The sequence below is a fragment of the Sinocyclocheilus rhinocerous genome, unplaced genomic scaffold (assembly GCF_001515625.1).
Source record: "Sinocyclocheilus rhinocerous isolate Xijiao unplaced genomic scaffold, SAMN03320098_v1.1 scaffold79, whole genome shotgun sequence".
Classification (NCBI taxonomy): domain Eukaryota; kingdom Metazoa; phylum Chordata; class Actinopteri; order Cypriniformes; family Cyprinidae; genus Sinocyclocheilus; species Sinocyclocheilus rhinocerous.
The window spans coordinates 145,018-170,159 of NW_015638023.1; the positions used below are offsets into that span (position 1 = coordinate 145,018).

Genomic DNA, 25,142 nt, shown 5'->3' on the forward strand with positions numbered 1-25,142 from the left:
GTAATTTTAAAGCACAGCCACCACAAAATCAGACTTACTTTGAGATCTTTCTGAGGTTAAATACAGATTTAAACTCATAAGAAATAGTTTAATAGCTATAATACTGTTTTGAAATCGAATCTTTGTATAGCTATGACAGGAAACACTGGAATCTAACAATGCCTTGGAAAAAACAGTTAATCTTAAAAAATTAAGCATGTGTCCCCTATTCTCTGTACTAAACTCCTGAGACATTGGTGTCTCATATTTTAGAGCAGTCACTGCAATTTATGAAAGAAATCAATTAAATCAAAAATTCAGATGTAACCTGCTTTGTAATCGTTAGCATTTTCATAAGTAACTAATTTAATTACACATTTCATCTCAGTAACTGATTACAATTACATTTATTTTGTAATTAAATTACATAATTCCCTTACATGTAACTATTTACTCCACAACACTGCATATGAACGTGAATTTAATTGAAAATACTTAATTTCAACAGAAACACAAAGTCAAGGTCATGTGGCTGGACTGAATACATGATCAAAAAACATCTGCAGAAGAAATACAATTACCATAATAATACAGGTGCATCTCAATAAATTAGAATGTCGTGGAAAAGTACATTTATTTCAGTAATTCAACTGAAATTGTGAAACTCGTGTATTAAATAAATTCAATGCACACAGACTGAAGTAGTTTAAGTCTTTGGTTCTTTTAATTGTGATGATTTTGGCTCACATTTAACAAAAACCCACCAATTCACTATCTCAACGCCATTTCAATGGTTTTACCATACCATGCTACTCAATAGTTACTCAGATTCATGCACCAGGTATTTATATAATGATTTATATATTTATAAGGCGGTTCAAAGAATATAAAACAAACAAAGAAAGAAACAAACATGGCACTGTTGATACATTACTGATGAAATAAGTTCAGCATATGGCTTTAAAACTGTAGAATCAAAGGAGTTTAATATTATGATACCCTGTGGTACATGTCCAAAAACATTGAATGGTTTTTACCAGGGTAATGCTGTTAGGTGATGTGTGCCGTTTGAAGGAAAATGTCTTTACCCGAGTCGTTCATAAGCTGCAGGTGTTGATCTTATTAAAGACGCATTTCAGACTAGTTTTCATTGGCTTGTAGGTAAATATTCCACTCTATCCAGCATCAGAAGCAGAGACACACAGTAAACGCTCACCAGTCACTAGCAGGGCCTCGGACGGCTTTCTTTGTGTGGAATCCAGTGCTGAACAGAAATCTAGCTGCAAGCTGTATACTAATCATCGCTATTTCTTCAGCTTCTTTCATGCCAAGATCACATTTTGTCACAAATATAAACCAAGTCCTATCAAATGAACGACCAGGCATTTCCCCGCTGCTGTTGAAGCTGCATTATCATCAATCTACCAACCGCTGCATTGACCATCGTTTTATTCTATAGAAGAAAGTCTTACAGTTTGGGAACAACACGAAAGCAAGTAAATGACCATGTTCTTTTTGGCTGAACTGTCCTTTAAAAGGTAACGGCAGGGATTTAGTATCCAGTCACTTAAGATGCACAGATGCCCGAGCGGTTTCTGTATTTGCAACTTCCAACTTTAATTTGGTAAAATACAATAAACACACATTTCATTTTTCGTGCAGTGCACAGCCTCTAAACTAGTACATAAAGCAAATACTCTAACTCTAAGGGCTCCGGTGATGTTCTTTCACATGATCTGGTCAATTAAAAGCCTCTCACTGCATGCTTTCAACACTTCACTCATAACTGCTTCTGTAATTAAGACCGAATGTTCAGCCAAACCTGTCCGAGAACACCAGCGCCAGAGCCCAATATGCAAATGCAACAATAGAGAATAACCACATGTTTTTGTTACTTAAGATTGCCGTGTGCCAGACATTCACTGGGGGTACAAATAAAAAATAAAATAAATATTGGAAAAAAACAAAAACAAAACAAAGAGAACTGGATAATCTGAACACTTTGCACTGATACACGTTTACAAAAATATTTTTGCAACTTTTTCCAAACCTTGGCATGGTTGTTTATTTAAATTTCGGCTGCCAATTCAGAGTTTGACTGATCGGATTGATTCGTTTAGTCAGAGAGACCAATTACAGATGTGGATTTAGTCCAAAATGAGTCCAAAATGACCTTAAACATTAAAAAGCTCACACTACCCCGAAAAATATAAATTTCACGCATACGGGTGACATTCAACATTCAAGTGCCAGTGTTTTTGTACGGTCTTTTGGTCAAGTTTCTTGAAACTATCACTTTTTAGGCTTATAAAAATAAATATTTCTCAAAAATGCTTAATAAATTACACAAACTAGCAGCAAAAGTAGAATCTAGTAATCTGTGCAAATAGCTAAATTCCCCACTGCTAATCCCTGGTCCCAAATCAATCCTGGTTAACTATTGGAGAACCCTTCCCCTTTTGTAAACAAGCTGCGTTTTCACAATCTTCACACACAATATTTGGAAGCTTAAGGACACGCACTCAAGACACTTATATAAAACCCTAGATGTGCAATAAAACAACTTTTGTAAAACTTGATGGGCCTAAGTAACACAGAAGGGCCTAAGTAGCACCACTGCTCTCAAGTCACTTCAATACTGTCAACGCATCTGCTTCAGGTCACCTTTTCCAAAAGGCACAACACGCTTGAGAGTAAATCTATTGCACTTCAGTTAAACGCATCCCACTCGCCCTTAGCGTACGATTAAGAGCGCGCAGGAGTTTGAAAGAACCCTGTCTCTGGCCAGGATGCCATGGAAACCTCCACTAAACAAACCAGTACGAGTCTGGTTTACACCCAAGCCGCAGCCCTGCAGCTGGTTTAGTGCAGTTTCCCGTGGTGCACACCGAATTCTGCTGACCCCAGGCCTCCCTAAGATCCGGGGGTCACGAGGGAGCCGTGTCTCAAGAGTAAAGCCGAGGATGTCTTTCGGAATTCAACGCAGCTTGAAAAAGAGAAAAACGAAAAAGTTAACAAATGTTACTTGTAACGAACGTAAAAGCCTGCTGCAGAAATCGGTTCGAAAATCTCCTTGACCAAAAAACAAGAACACTAGCATGCGGATTTCTTCAGAGACGAGCTGGGCTTTCTGGGCTCGTCCGCTCTGACCTCGTGGTCCTAGAGAAGCCATTCCAACTCTGCACTGCGGAAGCTGCCACAAGCCCACCGTTAATCGACTTCAAGAATGGTTTTTGAAGGAAGAAAGACAAATCCAATTGCTACCTCCATTACAGTTCAAGAAAAAAAAAAAAAAAAAAAGTTAATTCAACACCGCTAAACAGCTAGTGTGCGGTTCTGAACTAGCTGCCTCTACGGTTTGGTTATGAAGCGGAGCAGCGGGAGGCAGACGCGGTTCGTCACAACATCGAAATTTAAAATAATATACTGGAATGGCTTGGTTTCTTTCTCAGAAGACTACCATCTCTATAATAGATACCTCTCCAGGATAGAGTGAGCGAGATCTTTTCCTTCCAACATTCAATATTTTTCACCCCCTTGTGATAGTTTTACCACACAAGAGACCTCAAGCCAATGGAGGGGGTCAGGCCCCGCGACACCAGCACTGGTGACCCCGTTGAAAATTTCAGTTCAAAATGAGGTTGTGACAGACCATCCCAGACTTTGCCAAGGTTTGATTACATCCAAGCTTATTTTGTTATACCATCCAAACAAATCTTTAGAGGGGGAAGAAAACGGAAAGAAAAAAAAAAAAAAACAGGGGAAAACAATTGCCAGCCAGACATTTAAAAAGAAGAACAAACAAAACACAGCGAGTCTAAATTTAAAGGCACAGTACATTAACAAACAAATGATTCTCGTTTAGTATAAAGAAATGAGATGTAGTGGAAAACTAGAGTCCAAGAATCTAAAGCAAACTTCTGCCTCAGTTCCCCCTTCAGTACGGTCGAGCACATCATGAGACCGCTTCAGTCAAACCTCCAGAAATCCCGGCATCCCCGAGTCCCACGGAGCTCAAGCTTCTCCGGATGTGGTCAGAGAATCACAGCTGGTAATGTACTGCAAAGTTCTTCAAAGCTACACAGGGTATACAGTCTGGCTATGGTACATGTGGTTTCCATTCAGTGAGTTTGGCATGGTGATCCACTGTCATCGTGGGGAGTGAAGAGGTGAAGGAAAGAGTCTTAGTTTCCCCACCAGTCCACCTGCGAATAGTTTCCTCCGTAGCCATCACTGCTGTAGAAGTTACCAAAGCCACCTGAGGACCAGAAACACCAGGTGAGTGACGGGCACTCAAGAACCATGCGGTCATGCAGCTAAACTGGAAAATATCTTAGAAGGAAAGCAGTAAATAAAAAAAGCCACCAAGGCCTCTTCCCCCAATGAGGGTGTTGTTCCGGAGCGAAACCGACCCTTACCCCCGCCAAATCCGCGGTTTCCTCCGTGACCGCCGGTGTTACGGCCGCCGCGACTCCCGAAGCCTCCGCCGCTGGTGCTGCTGCTGGTCTGACGGTAGTCTCTGGCACCAAAACCACCAGAAAACCTGAAAAACACCAAACCCTTTTAACAGGGTGCCCAGGGGCTGATCGTAAAAGGTAAAAAAACTTCAGAAATGGAAAGACACCTCTTGGAGCGCCCGCGGCTGCTGCTCTTGTGCTGGTGCTCATAGGCCAGGCTCTCCAGCCAGGACGGGACTTCCTGTTTGGCCTCCACCACGATGTCCAGCAGATCCTTGGTGATGTTGCTATTCTTATCATTGAAGAATGATGTGGCAAGACCTGAGACAACCCAACAAAACGACTGAATTCGCTGGGATGCATTAGGATCTGGCACTAAACAGCAGACAAATGTTCCATTGTATACTACAGCAAGCATATCAACACTGTTATTGCAATTACCAAGGTTTCCCACACGACCGGTTCGCCCGATGCGGTGGACGTACTCCTCGATGTCACTAGGCAGGTCAAAGTTAATGACGTGTTTCACATTGGAGATGTCCAGACCACGAGCAGCCACCTGCGGAACAAAAGAGTTTGAGACTTGCACCAAAACATACCAAAGATTAAACAAACGAAAGAGGAAAGTAAGATGACATACAGCCGTGGCTACTAAGATGGGGCATCTCCCTGAACGGAACTGTTGGAGCGCTTCCTCACGGTCTCTCTGGGAACGGTCGCCGTGGATACTGGTGCAGGCGTAGCCCTCACGGTACAGGAAGTCCTCCAGAGCATCCGCTCCCTTCTTGGTCTCAACAAACACCAAGGTCAAAGATTCTTTACCTGTTGGATGAGATGAAGACTATCAACAACTGACATCACGCTTCAGTACGAGGAGCAGAAGCTAATGAATGGCAGCATATGGCAAACAGGGAGTGACAAGCATTTGGATCTCATAGAAGTGAACTTTGCGTTAATTTCAAAAGACTACTGTAGTCGCAGATGACGTGTTTCACATTGGAGATGTCCAGACCACGAGCAGCCACCTGCGGAACAAAAGAGTTTGAGACTTGCACCAAAACATACCAAAGATTAAACAAACGAAAGAGGAAAGTAAGATGACATACAGCCGTGGCTACTAAGATGGGGCATCTCCCTGAACGGAACTGTTGGAGCGCTTCCTCACGGTCTCTCTGGGAACGGTCGCCGTGGATACTGGTGCAGGCGTAGCCCTCACGATACAGGAAGTCCTCCAGAGCATCCGCTCCCTTCTTGGTCTCAACAAACACCAAGGTCAAAGATTCTTTACCTGTTGGATGAGATGAAGACTATCAACAACTGACATCACGCTTCAGTACGAGGAGCAGAAGCTAATGAATGGCAGCATATGGCAAACAGGGAGTGACAAGCATTTGGATCTCATAGAAGTGAACTTTGTTAAATTCAGAAGACTACTGTAGTCGCAGCCATGCTGAACCACCATGTGCTGTCCTGCTGAATGCAACCAAATTACAGCAGTCTTATGGCTTTACAATTCAACATGGCATTGGTTACATGCCACTTCATGCACAGATCCAACCGCAGGAACGAAACACTGAAAAGGAGCATGACTACTTCCAAAGAAATATCAGGGGAGGGAAAGAAAAAAAAGTGTCAAGTAAAAATCTTAACACCATGAGAACTACATTAAAGCCCTGCATGGGCCTCAAATCTAGGCCCTGGCCCGAGACGATCAGGCCCTAGCCCGGCCCTTGTCTAACAGCTTATCAGAACTCTCGGCCCGAGTCCGACTGGAGCCCGGGGTTTTTTTTTCTTTCTTTCTTTCTTCCTCCTCCCCATTACACAGCCTATACTACTGTTGCAGCCATTAAAATACTTCAGTTTTGTTTTTAATATCAACGTGATTAGCTTTTTTTTTTTTTTTTAAAGTGACAACCAAGCAGCCAACAGCGAGTTGACCACATTTGATCACTTTAGCCTTCTCAAATCAACACTCGACTTACCTACAATAAAATCCATTCCGAAAACTGTAAAGGGTCTAATTTTGTTTACACTCATAACGAAACGTTGTGCTTTTGTAAAATAAAGAAAAACGGATGCGTTTTCTGCCGTCTCAGTAAACTGAAGCGTCACAGAAAAAATTTAACCAAAACTCAGCGTATAGGCCTCACCACAATAAACCGTACAAGCCAGAGCCATCCTGAGGTTGTAACATCACGGTGTTTTAAAGAGATTAGCCTGCAACACTCACCTGGATCTCCTTGGGGAAGGTGGCACTGAACATCATGGTCTGACGAAGCCCTTTGGGCGGCATGGTGTCCTGCTCGACGATACGGCGAATCTGTGGCTCGAAGCCCATGTCCAACATGCGGTCTGCTTCATCCAGCACCAGATAACTAACGACAGAAACACACAGCTAATTGTCAAACTACAAAACAGTGAAAATATGAGAAGCTAGTGCATTCTTGGACGGGGTACCCAAAGGACCATTAAAAAAGTAAACAAAAGCAAGTGAAATCCAAAGGTTTGAATTACAACGGAATGGGAATGCAAATCACAAATTGTTAGGCAACAACAGCAAACAAAACCACATTCCACAGAGGCACAAAGTGCAGCAGATCTTTGACGTACTTGCAGTAGTCCAGGCCGATCTTGCCCCTCTCCATCATGTCCACCAGACGCCCAGGAGTGGCCACCAGCAGATGGCAGCCTCTCTCCAGATCACGAATCTGCTGACCGATATCAGCGCCTCCATACACCACACAGGGCCGCACATGAGAGCGGTACGCAAACTAGATAAGGGGTAGAAAAAAAAACAACAACGAGGTTTAAATGCATTTCATTTGACAGTAATCGGGAAGTTCCAATGAGACGGTGTTCTGGTTCGGTTGTTTATTACCTTCCTGGCCTCATCGTAGATCTGGAGCGCCAGTTCCCTTGTTGGGGCTAAAACCAGCGAAATGGGATACTGCTTACGGCGGCCATATTTCCCATTTTCCTAAAGACAAGACGATGCCCAGTTAAAACATCCAACAAAAGTAGGAGCCAGTTCTTTATTGCCAAACTAACACACGGGAAGTGCTACCTGTGCACTGTTCTTCACAGCCTGCAGCGCCTCTCCCGGTCCTTCAGTGTATATCTGGCTCAGGACCGGCAGCAGGAAGGCTGCAGTCTTACCAGAACCTAGTTATAGTCACAAACACGGACGTCATTTCATGCATTTACCATACACACACAGGGAAGAAAAAAAAAGAAGAAAAAAAAGTGAGCAACCAAGCGGACGTCTCACCTGTCTGTGCGCACGCCATCAGGTCTCTCTTAGTCTTGATGATGGGAATAGCGTGCTTCTGGACAGGAGTGGGCCGTGTGTAGCGGGTCAGGGCTATATTTCCCATAATGATCTCTCCCATATCTACATCATGGAACTGTATTACAAAAACACAAAGATGGTGATAAAAAAAAACTAATAAATAATTTGCAATTAAACTCTGATCATGATCAGGTGACTCACACTCTCAATATGTGGTGGACAGTTCTGGCCTGTGGCTTCAACAGGAATGTCATCATATTTCTCAAAGTTAATCCCGGTGTTGCCTCCAGAGAAGAGTTCACTGCAGGAAAACAGGAACAAGTGTCAGGCTAAACTCCACTTTGGTTAAAAAACCGTACGCAAACGCCAAGTCAAATCAATGCTCACATTTACAAGATTATATGAACGACACCATGTCGCAACTACTTCAATCTGATGCTCTTCACTGCAGAATTTTAAAAGCACTCATATCTTTGAGTAAAACATTGCTACAACTACTTCACACATCATAGCTAGTTTTTGTTCAGGGATAGGGGAAGTAGGAACACCTTCACAGGAACTTGAAAGCAGCATTATGTCAAAACAGCAACACTCACTGTTCCACACGCTCATTGGGAGGCAACGGTTTGGACCAGTCTTCATCGTCTCTGGAGTCCTCCACCCATCGGCTGTTCCCACCGCCGCCAAAACCTCCACGCTCATACCTGCCAAACACAACACTGCTTCAGACAGATCCAGGACTTACAGAGACTTACATCACAAGTTATTCGATAAAGAGACAAAGCAGCAACTAAAGAAAGCAACAAAGCCTCACCGCCCCCTGGATGAAGACCCGCGGTCATTGAAGAAAGATGATTTGCCCCGGTCAGAGCGGCCGCCAAAGCTGTTGTAGGCAGTGTCTTTTGGGGCATTCCACCCGCCGGCATCTTTGTTGTCATAACCAAATCCTATTAAAGAGAGAACGATTCACATCAAAAAGCAGCAGTGCAAGTCGTGTAGTCAAACAGCAAAGCAAGCGTTCTCAGACGTATGGTGAAGACACCTGCCTGCGCTCTGCATTGGCTGGATGGGGTTGTAGGAGCCGCTGGTTTTACCTCTGAAGCCTCCTCTTCCTCCGCGGTCGTTGCGCACGGAGCCGCGGCCACCGAAACTGTTGCCCCCATTCATGCGGTTGTCTCGGCCATCGTGGCAGCCGTTCACGAAGCCATTGCTGCGTCCGTTATCCCATCCTCCGGGAGAATCTGTGTGAGAGCGAGAGGACGGGGTTATTAAACACACGTGTGCTAGAAACGTTACATGGAGCGGAGCATTCTGGGGGCGGATGATCAAAAGCAAAGCAGTTAGTCAAGTAGGGCATGGACTTCTACTTCTCGGCTCTAGTTAGGACTACATTGAAATTGCTGAAAATTCAAGTAAATGCAGACATGGGAGCATCCACTCTAAATATTTCCCCCCTCATCTGAGTGGGGTCTTTAAACAAAAGTGCTCTTCAAAGCCTCATTTGCAATCTTGCATTTCTTGCATTGGTGGCTGAAATAAGCCGTTACGATTCCAAGTGTGTGCTGAGAATTAATCGTGGAATCATGGGAATCATGCGATTTCCCCTCAAAGTCTCTCTTTAGCCAAAAGCTGTCAATAGAAACTTACAGCTCCTTCCTGGTGCCACCGAGTAACCGCTCTGTCTACCAGAGGAATAAGCTCCAGCTAAAAGAACAAACTTATAGTCAGGAGGGTGCTGGGCCAAACAGCCTCGTCACAAGGAGAAGACTAAAGATCACGGAGCATCTCAAACCTATACTGCTGAGAGTCTCGGCCAATACGGTTCAGACAAGCTCTGGTTGAATTTTAGATGCACAAGTTGTTGTTTTTTTTGCATGCCAGCATATCGATCACTTGTGTCAACGGACAAAAGATGGAGGGGGGATAAAATGATCCAAAAACGCCGGTGGAAAACCACTCGATTTTGGGTCAGGATGAGTACTGAACAACATGCATGTGGAAAGTGCTCGAGACAGTAGCGCACTGGCACCTAGACAGAAGCAAACGATAGACTAGACGTGCTGCGCCACAAACACCGTTTACACGCAACCAAATAATCCGTTAGTAATCAGATTGACGGGTCAATCGGACTGAAAAGCCTTCATGTAAACGCCTCAATCGATCCGAATGAAAGTTAGATCGGATTGAAAGGTGTGGTTTATTCCTTTTCTAGTACGATCGAGAGTGCATGTAAACACTCGATCAGATTGAAAACTGAAACTGGAAGGACTGCGCATGTGCAACGATGCAGAAATAGCGTTAATGACGCGCGGAACGAGTTGTTCTTCCTGTTGAATAAATGAGTGTCCCGTCATTATAAAACTCTCTTCACTCAGCGTCTGTGAAGTGGAGCAGGACGACGTCCCATCAGTCCCGGTTTCAGATTCTCATCCACAGACGACAGGCGTTTTTACTGCCTGATAAATATAAGCAGCACGGCACAGCGGTGCCAAATTATGACCAGAAATTGATAAATATGAGCTAATTCTGCTGTTTAAAATAAATAAAGAAACTGTGTAGGAGAACGGTTACTATGCACAAACAGCGGGAAACTGTAAATGTGACCAGTCTTAAGTCGCTGGGGGATATTTGTAGCAATAGCCAAAAATACATTGCATGGGTCAAAATTATTGATTTTTTTATTTTATGCCAAAAATCATTAGGATATTAAGTAAAGATTATATTCCATGAAGATATTTTGTAAATCTCCTACCGTAAATATATCAAAACTTAATTTTTGATTAGTAATATGCATTGCTAAGAACTTCATTTGAACAACTTTAAAGATGATTTTTTCAATATTTAGATTTTTTTGCACCCTCAGATTCCAGATTTTCAAATAGTTGTATCTCAGCCAAATATTGTGCTATCCTAACAAACCATACATCAATGGAAAGATTATGTATTCATATTCCAGAAAAGAATCGACCCTTATGACTGGTTTTGTAGTCTAGGGTCACATATAATGAAAGCATGCAAAGTGCATTTTCTTTTGCTATGACTTTTTCAACGACAAGTGATCTCAGTAATCCACCAGTTCAGCAAACATACGGCAAAATCTTGCCTTGCCTACTTTTGACAGCGATTGGTTCTCAACCGGCGTTTTTCGCTCAATATTTGCATAAAGTCGAGGAATGCTCAGCCTCGACGCTTTCAATAGTGCACCGCGCGAGCGTTTAAGCTCAGCTTCCATAGGAATTAGGGTTGGAAAGGGGTGGAAAATGTCCGGAAACTTGCCAAAAAATCCCTGAAAGATTCCAAAAAATCCTGGAATGTTTCCTAAATTTACTGGAAATGTTCCACCTTTTTGCAAGCCTAATAGGAATGAATTGAAAACGCTCGCTCTGTGTCAGTGGAAACGCGCTTCAGGATTAATGGATTGGGCTTTATCCAGTTTGTTTGCTTTGAGCGTTTAATTGTGTCTGGATCAGAGCAGAGAAACAGCATCTGTTACTGTGATGACTTTAATGTGACTTTAGTAGGAAATCACACCCTGGCGGCGGTTAATCGTCTCTCTGTGTGTTTGCTGAATGAAGCAGTCAGGAGGTTGTGTGAATGTCGTGTAATTAGGCTGATATCAGGTCATGTCCGTTACACAAACCCATCATTATTACTGTTAGATTACTGTTAACAAACACTAACGCGCAGCGTGAGAAAACCCTGGAAACAAACAGTCTGGAAATGTTTAAAGCACACCATTAAAACTTATAGTCAAGCCACAAAACAGTGAAAATAAGAGAAGCTAGTGCATTCTTGGACCTAAAACTGGGCACCATTAAAAGTAACAGACATGCATAAGATTGGACGGCGTTCCACAGAGGCACAAAGTGCAGCAGATCAGTGACGTACTTGCAGTAGTCCAGGCCGATCTTGCCCCTCTCCATCATGTCCACCAGACGCCCAGGAGTGGCCACCAGCAGATGGCAGCCTCTCTCCAGATCACGAATCTGCTGACCGATATCAGCGCCTCCATACACCACACAGGGCCGCACATGAGAGCGGTACGCAAACTACACACACACGGGAATTTTTAATTTTTTTTAAAATACGTTTCAACCAACAGAAATTGGGAAGTTCCAATGAGACGGTGTTCTGGTTCGGTTGTTTATTACCTTCCTGGCCTCATCGTAGATCTGGAGCGCCAGTTCCCTTGTTGGGGCTAAAACCAGTGAAATGGGATACTGCTTACGGCGGCCATATTTCCCATTTTCCTAAAGACAAGAACACGCCCAGTTAAAATATCCAACAAATGTAGTGAGCCAGTTCTTTATTGCCAAACTAACACACGGGAAATGCTACCTGTGCACTGTTCTTCACAGCCTGCAGCGCCTCTCCCGGTCCTTCAGTGTATATCTGGCTCAGGACCGGCAGCAGGAAGGCTGCAGTCTTACCAGAACCTAGTTACAGTCACAAAGACAAGGTCAATCAAGCATTTACCACACACATGCTAAAAAACAACAAATCATGAGCAACTAAGCGGACGTCTCACCTGTCTGTGCGCACGCCATCAGGTCTCTCTTAGTCTTGATGATGGGAATAGCGTGCTTCTGGACAGGAGTGGGCCGTGTGTAGCGGGTCAGGGCTATATTTCCCATAATGATCTCTCCCATATCTACATCATGGAACTGTATTACAAAAACACACAAAGATTAATTTATTAAAATATATATATATTAATTTGCAATTAAACTCGGATCTGGATCAGGTGACTCACACTCTCAATATGTGGTGGACAGTTCTGGCCTGTGGCTTCAACAGGAATGTCATCATATTTCTCAAAGTTAATCCCGGTGTTGCCTCCAGAGAAGAGCTCACTGCGAGAAAACAGGAAAAACAAGTGTCAGACAAACACCACTTTGGCTTAAAAACCACTGGCAACCTCCAGGATTGCATTTACAAGATTAACATATCAACGACACCACATCAGAACTACTTCAAATCTAATGTTAGTCATTTTTTAAGGATAAGGAAGTAGGAACACCTTCACAGGAACTTGAAAGCAGCATTATGTCAAAACAGCAACACTCACTGTTCCACACGCTCATTGGGAGGCAACGGTTTGGACCAGTCTTCATCGTCTCTGGAGTCCTCCACCCATCGGCTGTTCCCACCGCCGCCAAAACCTCCACGCTCATACCTGCCAAACACAACACTGCTTCAGACAGATCCAGGACTTACAGAGACTTACATCACAAGTTATTCGATAAAGAGACAAAGCAGCAACTAAAGAAAGCAACAAAGCCTCACCGCCCCCTGGATGAAGACCCGCGGTCATTGAAGAAAGATGATTTGCCCCGGTCAGAGCGGCCGCCAAAGCTGTTGTAGGCAGTGTCTTTTGGGGCATTCCACCCGCCGGCATCTTTGTTGTCATAACCAAATCCTATTAAAGAGAGAACGATTCACATCAAAAAGCAGCAGTGCAAGTCGTGTAGTCAAACAGCAAAGCAAGCGTTCTCAGACGTATGGTGAAGACACCTGCCTGCGCTCTGCATTGGCTGGATGGGGTTGTAGGAGCCGCTGGTTTTACCTCTGAAGCCTCCTCTTCCTCCGCGGTCGTTGCGCACGGAGCCGCGGCCACCGAAACTGTTGCCCCCATTCATGCGGTTGTCTCGGCCATCGTGGCAGCCGTTCACGAAGCCATTGCTGCGTCCGTTATCCCATCCTCCGGGAGAATCTGTGTGAGAGCGAGAGGACGGGGTTATTAAACACACGTGTGCTAGAAACGTTACATGGAGCGGAGCATTCTGGGGGCGGATGATCAAAAGCAAAGCAGTTAGTCAAGTAAGGCATGGACTCCTACTTCTCGGCTCTAGTTAGGTAGTCTGCCACCAGTCCTCGACTTGACCGACTACATTGAAATTGCTGAAAATTCAAGTAAATGCAGACATGGGAGCATCCACTCTAAATATTTCCCCCCTCATCTGAGTGGGGTCTTTAAACAAAAGTGCTCTTCAAAGCCTCATTTGCAATCTTGCATTGGAAAGAAATGTGGCTGAAATAAGCTGTTACGATTCCAAGTGTGTGCTGAGAATTAATCGTGGAATCATGCATATTCGAGGATTTCCCCTCAAAGTCTCTCTTTAGCCAAAAGCTGTCAATAGAAACTTACAGCTCCTTCCTGGTGCCACTGAGTAACCGCTCTGTCTACCAGAGGAATAAGCTCCAGCTAAAAGAACAAACTTATAGTCAGGAGGGTGCTGGGCCAAACAGCCTCGTCACAAGGAGAAGACTAAAGATCACGGAGCATCTCAAACCTATACTGCTGAGAGTCTCGGCCAATACGGTTCAGACAAGCTCTGGTTGAATTTTAGATGCACAAGTTGTTGTTTTTTTTGCATGCCAGCATATCGATCACTTGTGTCAACGGACAAAAGATGGAGGGGGGATAAAATGATCCAAAAACGCCGGTGGAAAACCACTCGATTTTGGGTCAGGATGAGTACTGAACAACATGCATGTGGAAAGTGCTCGAGACAGTAGCGCACTGGCACCTAGACAGAAGCAAACGATAGACTAGACGTGCTGCGCCACAAACACCGTTTACACGCAACCAAATAATCCGTTAGTAATCAGATTGACGGGTCAATCGGACTGAAAAGCCTTCATGTAAACGCCTCAATCGATCCGAATGAAAGTTAGATCGGATTGAAAGGTGTGGTTTATTCCTTTTCTAGTACGATCGAGAGTGCATGTAAACACTCGATCAGATTGAAAACTGAAACTGGAAGGACTGCGCATGTGCAACGATGCAGAAATAGCGTTAATGACGCGCGGAACGAGTTGTTCTTCCTGTTGAATAAATGAGTGTCCCGTCATTATAAAACTCTCTTCACTCAGCGTCTGTGAAGTGGAGCAGGACGACGTCCCATCAGTCCCGGTTTCAGATTCTCATCCACAGACGACAGGCGTTTTTACTGCCTGATAAATATAAGCAGCACGGCACAGCGGTGCCAAATTATGACCAGAAATTGATAAATATGAGCTAATTCTGCTGTTTAAAATAAATAAAGAAACTGTGTAGGAGAACGGTTACTATGCACAAACAGCGGGAAACTGTAAATGTGACCAGTCTTAAGTCGCTGGGGGATATTTGTAGCAATAGCCAAAAATACATTGCATGGGTCAAAATTATTGATTTTTTTATTTTATGCCAAAAATCATTAGGATATTAAGTAAAGATTATATTCCATGAAGATATTTTGTAAATCTCCTATCCAGATTTTCAAATAGTTGTATCTCAGCCAAATATTGTGCTATCCTAACAAACCATACATCAATGGAAAGCTTATTTATTCAGCTTTCAGATGTTGTATAAATCTCAATTTCAACGAATTGACACTTATGGTTTTGTGCTCCAGGGTCACATCTGTGCAGTGTGCGCATGTCAAAGGTTCTGACATATAAACGCACACATCAACCAGATCATTTTATTTAGCATTCATGTAAGAGATTAATCAATCAGAATGAACTCAGTCCGATTGAAACAAAAGTTGTGCAAGTAAACATAGCCAGAGTGGCTTTAAATCAGACAATTACAACCCGGCGCTGGAGTTTAAGGGTTAACCAGACAAGACAAGAAGAAAAAAGTGTAGTACCATTTTTGGAAGCTTCTTTGTTCCTTAAATGAGGTGGAATGTAACGCCCTGGTGAAGACAGACTTTGTTAGCATGGCAAACACACAACTCTCCTTCATCCAGAGCAAAACCAATGTCAGAAAACCATCCGAGACAGATACTCACTTCCAGGGACTCCTTGAACATCAGCGGAGTTCAAGTCTAGGGCAGCGAGCTGAAAGAGAAGAATCTCGTTAGACAGAGCTGATGTGATGAGGACAGAAACACATTTAAGAGCTGATCTGGGGTCAGTGAGAGGAAACACGTTCAGTTTGTACAAGAGGACGCCGAGATCAGAAACTTTACTCAAGCCTTCGGCGTTCAACGATATAACATCTACCTTAAAACCTACGAAACCACTCAAACGCGTCCAAGCTGGTTTAGACGGTTATAAACACTGAAACACACAACATGCGTCACTAAATTAACGTTATCTCACACGACATCTACGACAACTACATCACGCGAATTAAATTAAAGAATTATTCGCCGATATTCACCGTGTGTCGTTACAGGAAATTAAAACTCTTGGGAGATTCGGTGCGTTACATCGCGATATTCGCGTCCGTTTGGGTTCACCTGACGTACAAAAATAAAAAAAGTCTGTTTCTATTAAGAGAAGTAACGACAAATAAACAATATAAGAGCAAACGCAGTGAAAAAGACCTGGTCAGACAAAAGGCCAGAAGAATCTCGGTCACAGGCCAGAAACCCGCCAGCTGAAAGTTTTCCTGCTCGATCTCGATACAGACACTCATGAAGTAACGTTACACTGGAATCTCTGCGCGAAAACCGTTCAGAACTCGAACCTCCCGAACCCCGTGGACGCATCGCGAGACGCAGCCGCGTGTGACAAACAAACGCGCCGCGGCTCCGCCATCATCCGCTCATCGACAGCAGCTCCTCCATCTTAAACGCGCCGCAGGCCGGCCTCAGAACAGCCCCGAAACCCCGCCGCCGGCGCCCGCTTACCTGCTGGTCTAGACCGTGCACATTTTCGACGGCCACATGACTCATAACTATGGGCTGATGAAGGCTGATCTCTCGCACAAACGGGTTTCTTTGTTTGCCGGTATGTCGCTCGTGCTCCGCTGCCGCGTCCTGTGATCCCCGTCGACGCCGGTCGGTGAAACGTGAAACTTTGAACAAAGGAAAGAAAAATGGAAACGCAAACGTCGCTTTAAAAGGAAACGTTCGGGTTTTAATAATCTTCAGTGTGTCTGAATTAGACTCCGCGTCGACGATATTCGGAACTCGAGCTGCGCGTCTTTCTCAATCTGAGGGTGAAATAAGAGCGCAGCGGAAACCGCGTCATTTTATTGGACGACAGAATCACCGCGTGACGCTTTTCACGCGAGACTTCGAGGAGCGAGCATACAGTCTATGGGAGCGACGCCACACGTATGGAAGGCTAAACGGGCCAAAAACACGGGAATTGCAACACGTTAAATAAGCGTATTTCACGCGTTGTAACAAATCTTAATGCTTTGATGCTAATTTAAGTTTGATCACTGTTAAAGCTAGAATGCCCACTAATGTGTTTATTTACAAAAAGGCATGAGTGGAGAAAAACGAGGCTATTTTATTTTGTATCTAATTTTTCATAAAACTGCAATTTAAATATATCATTTCTATAGGCTATACAAAAAATGACAAAATAAATAGGCTGAATAAGCTGATCTATGGCATGTTAAATGGTGGTAGCCTAGTCTATGAGTGGTACACCCCTCTAAGCTCACGGAAATGGTTTGACCCAAGTCTTCAGCAGCCAGTGACACTGACCCCTTCAAACTGATTTTTAACACATTTAACACTTCATATACGTGTTGAATACGCATATTTAACGCGCTGATTTTTCACGCGCAAACACGTATTTAACGTGTTGTTGACGTGTTGAAATTCACGTGTTTTATGGCCCTTTTGGCCTTCCATACACATGGGGCTGTTTACACCTGCGGATGAGGCCTAGTTGAGCTGAATCCGTGTCATTCGTCGGTCATTTAATGTTGCTGCATTTCATCTCCTCACAGATCACCTGGAAGTGTAGTTCATTTGTTCTACAAGCGCAAATACATATGTTCTGAAGCATAAACTTGAGCTACAGGATGCAAACAGTACACCAGTGTGTGAAATGTGTATCAGTCTCTGCAGAACAGACCTGAGTGTCTTGAGGATCATAACAGCTTCAAAAGAAAGAGTCAAGCTGTCCAGTCATTTCACAAAACACGTCCTTCGTGATGAACCCTTTGCAATGTGATGCTGTTACTTTGGTCAGAAACAGGGATGCGATGCATTAAAGTTGCTGCTTCATAACTGAAATTTCAGAGTACACAGTGTTTAAACTATGAGCACTGAATCAGATGTTTTGAGCAGATGTAGGCCAGTTTATCAGACCGACACGTAATTCAAATACCATTTATTTTTTACCTTTAAAGTATAATTTTACAGTGTGCTGGGTTTGTACAGTGCTCGAAGGCCGAGGAATATTATCCATGCACGTTTCACTAAAAGAGCTTTAGAATTAAAACAAAATGAAACCTGAAAGAGCAAAAACAAAAACTTGAGCTACAGGATGCAAACAGTACAACAGTGTGTGAAATGTGTATCAGTCTCTGCAGAACAGACCTGAGTGTCTTGAGGATCATAACAGCTTCAAAGGAAAGAGTCAAGCTGTCCAGTCATTTCACAAAACACGTCCTTCGTGATGAACCCTTTGCAATGTGATGCTGTTACATTTGGTCAGAAACAGGGATGCGATGCATTAAAGTTGCTGCTTCATAACTGAAATTTCAGAGTACACAGTGTTTAAACTATGAGCACTGAATCAGATGTTTTGAGCAGATGTAGGCCAGTTTATCAGACAGACACGTAATTCAAATACCATTTATTTTTTACCTTTAAAGTATAATTTTACAGTGTGCTGGGTTTGTACAGTGCTCGAAGGCCGAGGAATATTATCCATGCACGTTTCACTAAAAGAGCTTTAGAATTAAAACAAAATGAAACCTGAAAGAGCAAAAACAAAGCAGAAGGCAAATGTCACTCTAATAACACGTATTTAACGTGTTGTTGACGTGTTGAAATTCACGTGTTTTATGGCCCTTTTGGCCTTCCATACACATGGGGCTGTTTACACCTGCGGATGAGGCCTAGTTGAGCTGAATCCGTGTCATTCGTCGGTCATTTAATGTTGCTGCATTTCATCTCCTCACAGATCACCTGGAAGTGTAGTTCATTTGTTCTACAAGCGCAAATACATATGTTCTGAAGCATAAACTTGAGCTACAGGATGCAAACAGTACAACAGTGTGTGAAATGTGTATCAGTCTCTGCAGAACAGACCTGAGTGTCTTGAGGATCATAACAGCTTCAAAAGAAAGAGTCAAGCTGTCCAGTCATTTCACAAAACACGTCCTTCGTGATGACCCTTTGCAATGTGATGCTGTTACATTTGGTCAGAAACAGGGATGCGATGCATTAAAGTTGCTGCTTCATAACTGAAATTTCAGAGTACACAGTGTTTAAACTATGAGCACTGAATCAGATGTTTTGAGCAGATGTAGGCCAGTTTATCAGACAGACACGTAATTCAAATACCATTTATTTTTTACCTTTAAAGTATAATTTTACAGTGTGCTGGGTTTGTACAGTGCTCGAAGGCCGAGGAATATTATCCATGCACGTTTCACTAAAAGAGCTTTAGAATTAAAACAAAATGAAACCTGAAAGAGCAAAAACAAAGCAGAAGGCAAATGTCACTCTAATAAGCATTTACAAACATGGAGCTTGTGAGATTCTCTCTGTCACAGAGGAAGTATTCTTAACAGATGGCCTGAGAGAAGGTGGACCTGTAGTGCTAGTTAAGATGGTTTAACCCCTCCACCCCCACTCACTACCCAGTCGATCCGTCAAGATCTAGTTCAGGGCCGTTCAGTCTTTGTCAGGATGTCTGCAGATGTTTCAGGATAACCTTCAGCAGATCCACGTGGCGTTCTGACCGTCTGCTGAATAAAATCTATCAGCACACAATGATTTAACGAGCGTGTTTCTGCGTGCATTAGGTATTTACAAAATGTACCTTCTTATAGAAACCATCGGAAAGCTAATAAAAAGTAAAACTTGCATTTAAATGTGTAATTTATTGTTTCCAGTGGTGCAGTGCTTCTGTTATTATACGTCTGTGCAGGGAAAGAAAGAAAACTTCACATGGCTAAAGCAGCTCCAGAATCCAACCTCACGCCGTAAACAACGCTCGGCAAAAACAGGACTCACAGAACTCTGTAGAGTGAATATCCTCTTAAAAATAACACTAGGACAAGGCCTTTTCATTCAAACGCTCAAACTCTTTCTTCTCAAATTCAACAAAATAACCTCTATCAAAGAAAACGGCTAAATAGAATATGGTGAGCTCCGACTTCCTTCGCTGGCATTTTGGTATTCAGACAAAAGAGCCACACTTTATAAATCCAGCAGAGTTGATGAATCCCGGAGCACGATGACCTCCCTGCAAATCTCCCCGGATACAGAGCAGTGTGGCCGTGGCTGCATTTTCATTGGACAGGGACGGAGGAAGTGGGAGGAGCCAAGAGGCAGACTAAGAACTAGGGCAACTGAAATTCGATTCAATGGTGGCAAAACAAGATGAGTTATTACACTTTCCAGCCTGCTGACAATACAAATGAAACAGACTCGAGTGCCAGAGAGACTTTAGTCTGTGGAGTAAATCTGCAGCCACCAGCTGCTAATGAGGTTGAAGTGGATGGACGAGAAAGTGGTGTTAAAGACCCTAACAGAAGCTCACAGCACACTCCTAACAGGCCGAAGGCGCCCTGATGAATGAAGAAAAGCAAAACAAATAAGCAGCGCTGAAAGATTTCAATGCCTTCTAAATCAGTAGAGCGACGCCGAGTTGATCCAGAAACCCCACGGAGAGTCATGAGCATGTAATGTTTGTGTGCCTCGGTGCTGACGCAGCAAACTCATCCTCACACACGAGCAACACCCGGCGGCGACGAAGCCTCGGGTTTCCCTTCATTCGGCTGCTGTGGTATTTTTAGATGATGATGAAACTGGAGGGGGTCCAAAGGTCTAGATATTTGCACACTATATACACCATCAACATTCCTGAACGCTCACGCTACAGTGATGGATCACTCCAAGAGCTGTACCCACGCAGCTCGTCTGCAGACAGTGTGGACACTCACGTCGCTCCAGGTTCATCATCACAGACAGATCTAGTGTGGAGAAGAGAGACATCAGTGCTGCAGGAGTTGGGTGGCATAGAGTACGTTACGAGACTGCTGTTTGTAAGGCCTGGTCTCGGTCCTGGAGACGAGCGGATGCGGTCTCGAGGCAAGGTGTGGGCGACTGCTACTCTTTAGTCTGGACTGGAGGGACCTCGTCGGTTCCCTCCCAGCTTTCTTGAGGCCTCTGCGGGGCTTGCTGCGGGTTATTCATGTGCTGGGCGGCCGGGCCGGTGTAGGGCTGCCCGTGAGGCTGGTTATTAGGCTGCAGAGAGAGGGAACATAACACGAGTGAGATCTATGAGAGTGGCTGGTAATGATTTAATAATAAGTTAAGATCATGAGACTCGTGGCAGACATTACAACACGCTTCAAACTGGTTTGAACTGATGTGGCATTAAACTGGCATAAAGCACACATATGTACATTCAAACCGGTTTGAAATCTGGCAGAACAGTCATCGGGTTTGCAGCAATGAACGCCACAGATGGAGAGCGAGAGTGTGAAAGAGCAGCAGGAAATACGTCTACGTTCCTTTTCTCTTCTTCCCATAGTTTGTGTCAAATGGTTCGATCTCATAACTGATGAATCCAGCCCGGCATTAATGGGGTGTAATATTACGCACCTACAAGAAACGGTGCAAGACCTTCTGTGCTGTGCACATGGCACAGTGTTTGATATAAGCACAGCTAGTTATCAGCCGTCTAACTCGTGTATGAAGGACTAGCATGTGGAGGTCACCTGCTGATACTGCGTCCCTGGAGAATGAGGATAGAGCGCAGTGTCCTCCGGTGGCGATGAGTCGTGCTCATCAGGTGCTTCCTGATCATCGGGCTCCTGAACGAACAAACAAACATGTGTTGATCTAGTAGAGCGAAATGTATGAACTGATAACATGTACACCTTCAATGCAAGTTGCTGTGGATAAAAGTGTCTGGCCAGCCAGTTGCATTAATGTAGATGTTAGCATTTTAGCTATTAAGTGTCAATATCTCAGCATATTAGCAACTAAACTCTTAGCCTAATGCTTATTAAAAATCTTATTGCATTACCTATTATTCAAGAAATAGACTAACTCCCCAAAATTCTATATTGATTAGGCAAAGGAACAGACTCGATTGATTGCCCGCTCACCTCTTCAGGACAGAGCTCGCAGGCCTTGGCCAGGGTCATGCGGGCGCTGTGAGAGCGCTCCAGGAAATATCCGTTGGACGTCTCGTTGCTCTGAACCGGAGGAGACCAGTTGTTGTAGCTGTACTGAGGGTTTCCCGTGTATGGCCTCCTCTCCAGCTCATCACCCAGCCATTCTACTGCCCACGTCCACTTCCTCTTCAGATCCCCGTTACTCTGTGATACATTATGAAAAACACAATCACTACTTGGTGTTTTGTTTCCCAACAATGATTTACAACAGGAGAGAAAAGCATAAGAGTGTTAACTGTCTCTTTTTAAGAAACGTCACTGTCCCACGAACATAGAAAGATCCTCCAACTCTACCCGAAGAGCCCTTATAGCCTTTATAGATGACTATAGAGTTGTTCTTGCCTCCCCGGGATCAGTCACTTCTGCTCTTCTACTCTAACTAGATCGCTCCTGCAGACTTCAGCTCCAACCCCAATCAAACACTCCTGAAGCAGCTAATCAAGGTGTTCATGGCTACTTGATTACAGGCAGGTGTGTTGGAGCAGAGCTGGAGACCTGTGCTAAACTAGTAACTGTAAACTGTAAACCCGGCATTAATGGGGTGTAATATTACGCACCTACAAGAAAGGGTGCAAGACCTTCTGTGCGGTGCACATGGCACAGTGTTTGATATAAGCACAGCTAGTTGTCAGCCGTCTAACATGTGGACGTCACCTGCTGATACTGCGTCCCTGGAGAATGAGGATAGAGCGCAGTGTCCTCCGGTGGCGACGAGTCGTGCTCATCAGGTGCTTCCTGATCATCGGGCTCCTGAACGAACAAACAAACATGTGTTGATCTAGTAGAGCGAAATGTATGAACTGATAACATGTACACCTTCAATGCAAGTTGCTGTGGATAAAAGTGTCTGGCCAGCCAGTTGCATTAATGTAGATGTTAGCATTTTAGCTATTAAGTGTCAATATCTCAGCATATTAGCAACTAAACTCTTAGCCTAATGCTTATTAAAAATCTTATTGTATTACCTATTATTCAAGAAATAGACTAACTCCCCAAAATTCTATATTGATTAGGCAAAGGAACAGACTCGATTGATTGCCCGCTCACCTCTTCAGGACAGAGCTCGCAGGCCTTGGCCAGGGTCATGCGGGCGCTGTGAGAGCGCTCCAGGAAATATCCGTTGGACGTCTCGTTGCTCTGAACCGGAGGAGACCAGTTGTTGTAGCTGTACTGAGGGTTTCCCGTGTATGGCCTCCTCTCCAGCTCATCACCCAGCCATTCTACTGCCCACGTCCACTTCCTCTTCAGATCCCCGTTACTCTGTGATACATTATGAAAAACACAATCACTACTTGGTGTTTTGTTTCCCAACAATGATTTACAACAGGAGAGAAAAGCATAAGAGTGTTAATTGTCTCTTTTTAAGAACCGTCACTGTCCCACGAACATAGAAAGATCCTCCAACTCTACCCGAAGAGCCCTTATAGCCTTTATAGATGACTATAGAGTTGTTCTTGCCTCCCCGGGATCAGTCACTTCTGCTCTTCTACTCTAACTAGATCGCTCCTGCAGACTTCAGCTCCAACCCCAATCAAACACTCCTGAAGCAGCTAATCAAGGTGTTCATGGCTACTTGATTACAGGCAGGTGTGTTGGAGCAGAGCTGGAGACCCGTGCTAAACCAGTAACTGTAAACTGTAAATGCACATGACAACACGTCAGCCTCACCTGCAGGATCTGATGAGCCACAGAGCAGTTGGTGAAGAGGGCCACCATGCATTTAATGCACTGATAGGCCCGTTTCTGATAATGGTTCTTGGAGCGCTGGATGGTGTCAAAGAGCCCGTCTCGGTCATCAGGGATGCCCTTCAAAACATTGTGGATCCTAAAGAGACAACTGATATGAGGACACTTGCTCTTTGACATTCAGATGCTCTCATCATCATGCAGATCTCGACTCACCGGTGCGTCTGCCACGAGTCCTCAATCAGGAGGATCTGCAGCAGGAGATCCAGGTAAGGCCTCAGCTCATAGGTGTAGGAATACGCCACCTGACACCGCAAGGAACGACAGGACATTCACAACGAGTGGCCTACAGGAAACAGGCTTCCACTGAGCGTTCATCACGGACTAACCTGCCAGAGCAGCTCGCTGAGGACCGTGGAGGAGAACTGTGGGTTCTCCCAGCAGCAGAAGCGCAGCAGCTTCACCGTCTCCTCAGAATTGCTGCAGTCCTCGATGATCTTCTTCACGTAGCTGGTGCGCACAAACAGGGTTTCAGCCACCAGCTGCTGCAGGGGCATGATGGGAGCTGTGAGGCTGGGGTCGGCGAACGGATTGGCCAGAGGTGGGTTACCTGTCAGAGAAGAGTGTGCGAGAAAGAGCTGAGAACCTGAGAGCCTTCGTGTGACACGTGAAAGGACACCAGCATAGTTAACACTCACCGTTAATGGAGGACTGCATGCGTGACGTCACGTCGCAGCAGCGCACCAGCTGTGACACTACGGTGTAGAGTTTGCCGAGCTCTGCGTACTGATACTTAATGGGAGGCCCGGGACCCTCGTCCAGCGCCACCAGCATGAACGTGGCTGGAACGCTCAGCTTCAGCAGCTGTGTCTTTTCTGCCAGACCTGCAGCAGACAGACAGCATCCTTCTGACATTCTATGTACACATAAACCTGTCGAGACTTATGGGAACCAAGAGCGAACGAGCGCTTACCCAGATTGGCGTACATGACGAAGAGGTTGAAGTACTGCTGGAGGTGACGGCCGTGTTCGGACACTTCTCTCCTCAATAAGTTCAGCACCGCTCGCAACAGATGGTCACTCAGGGTCACACTGTCACAGGCCTGCTCACAAATCACAGCAAAACAAGTTCTGTCTCAGGTTTAAAGGTGAGCTATTGTGCAAAAACTGCTTTTATAAGGTGTTTGAACACAGTTGTGTGGCCACAGTGTGTGAAAACAACCAGCCTATAATGGTAAAAATCCACCCACTCATTATTTTATAATTCCAATAAATCATAAACGGTCTCTCCAAACAAGCGGTTCCAGATTTCTCCCTATAATGATGTCATACTCGGGAAAGTCCCGCCCATTTGTGATGCTCTCCGCCCTATTAGCATAGGCCCCGCCCTGAGTGAGAAGCAGCCGTCCACCATTACTGTTTTCTTGCTGTAGCTGCTGGAGATACAATGTCAGCGCTAAAGAGGCATTACAAGTGTGGTGTGTTGGGATGCACCAACGAACACAGGAGTCTCCGTAGACCGCTGAGGACACGGCGGTTACATTTCATTTTCGAAGGGAATGTCCCGGAAAAAAACGGAAAAGTCCTATATGTTTGTGCGAATCATTTTACGCCGGACTGCCTCACAAACGAG

At 44.5% G+C, this 25,142-nt stretch overlaps 2 protein-coding genes and 1 pseudogene across 2 annotated transcripts; all 3 read right to left on the minus strand.

Moving 5' to 3' along the window:
* Positions 1–1,575: 1,575 nt before the first annotated feature.
* On the minus strand, positions 1,576–11,369 carry LOC107749407 (putative ATP-dependent RNA helicase an3). Its single transcript, XM_016564552.1, has 16 exons — positions 11,366–11,369; positions 9,373–9,474; positions 8,772–8,966; positions 8,540–8,672; positions 8,322–8,429; positions 7,927–8,026; positions 7,705–7,840; positions 7,501–7,598; positions 7,315–7,413; positions 7,047–7,207; positions 6,658–6,811; positions 5,543–5,743; positions 4,878–4,995; positions 4,604–4,757; positions 4,398–4,522; positions 1,576–4,237 (listed from the first exon to the last, which is right to left on the minus strand). The coding sequence occupies exons 1-16, from the start codon at positions 11,367–11,369 to the stop codon at positions 4,164–4,166; spliced, it is 1,962 nt and encodes a 653-aa protein (XP_016420038.1). The 3' UTR covers positions 1,576–4,163.
* Positions 11,370–11,462: 93 nt separating this feature from the next.
* Positions 11,463–16,689, minus strand: LOC107749408 (putative ATP-dependent RNA helicase an3). Its single transcript, XM_016564553.1, has 11 exons — positions 16,350–16,689; positions 15,504–15,552; positions 15,360–15,407; positions 13,244–13,438; positions 13,012–13,144; positions 12,794–12,901; positions 12,479–12,578; positions 12,254–12,389; positions 12,064–12,161; positions 11,877–11,975; positions 11,463–11,774 (listed from the first exon to the last, which is right to left on the minus strand). The coding sequence occupies exons 1-11, from the start codon at positions 16,392–16,394 to the stop codon at positions 11,463–11,465; spliced, it is 1,323 nt and encodes a 440-aa protein (XP_016420039.1). The 5' UTR covers positions 16,395–16,689.
* A 2,273-nt stretch (positions 16,690–18,962) lies between these two features.
* Positions 18,963–25,142, minus strand: part of LOC107749395 (probable ubiquitin carboxyl-terminal hydrolase FAF-X) — a 35,141-nt pseudogene continuing 28,961 nt past the window's right edge.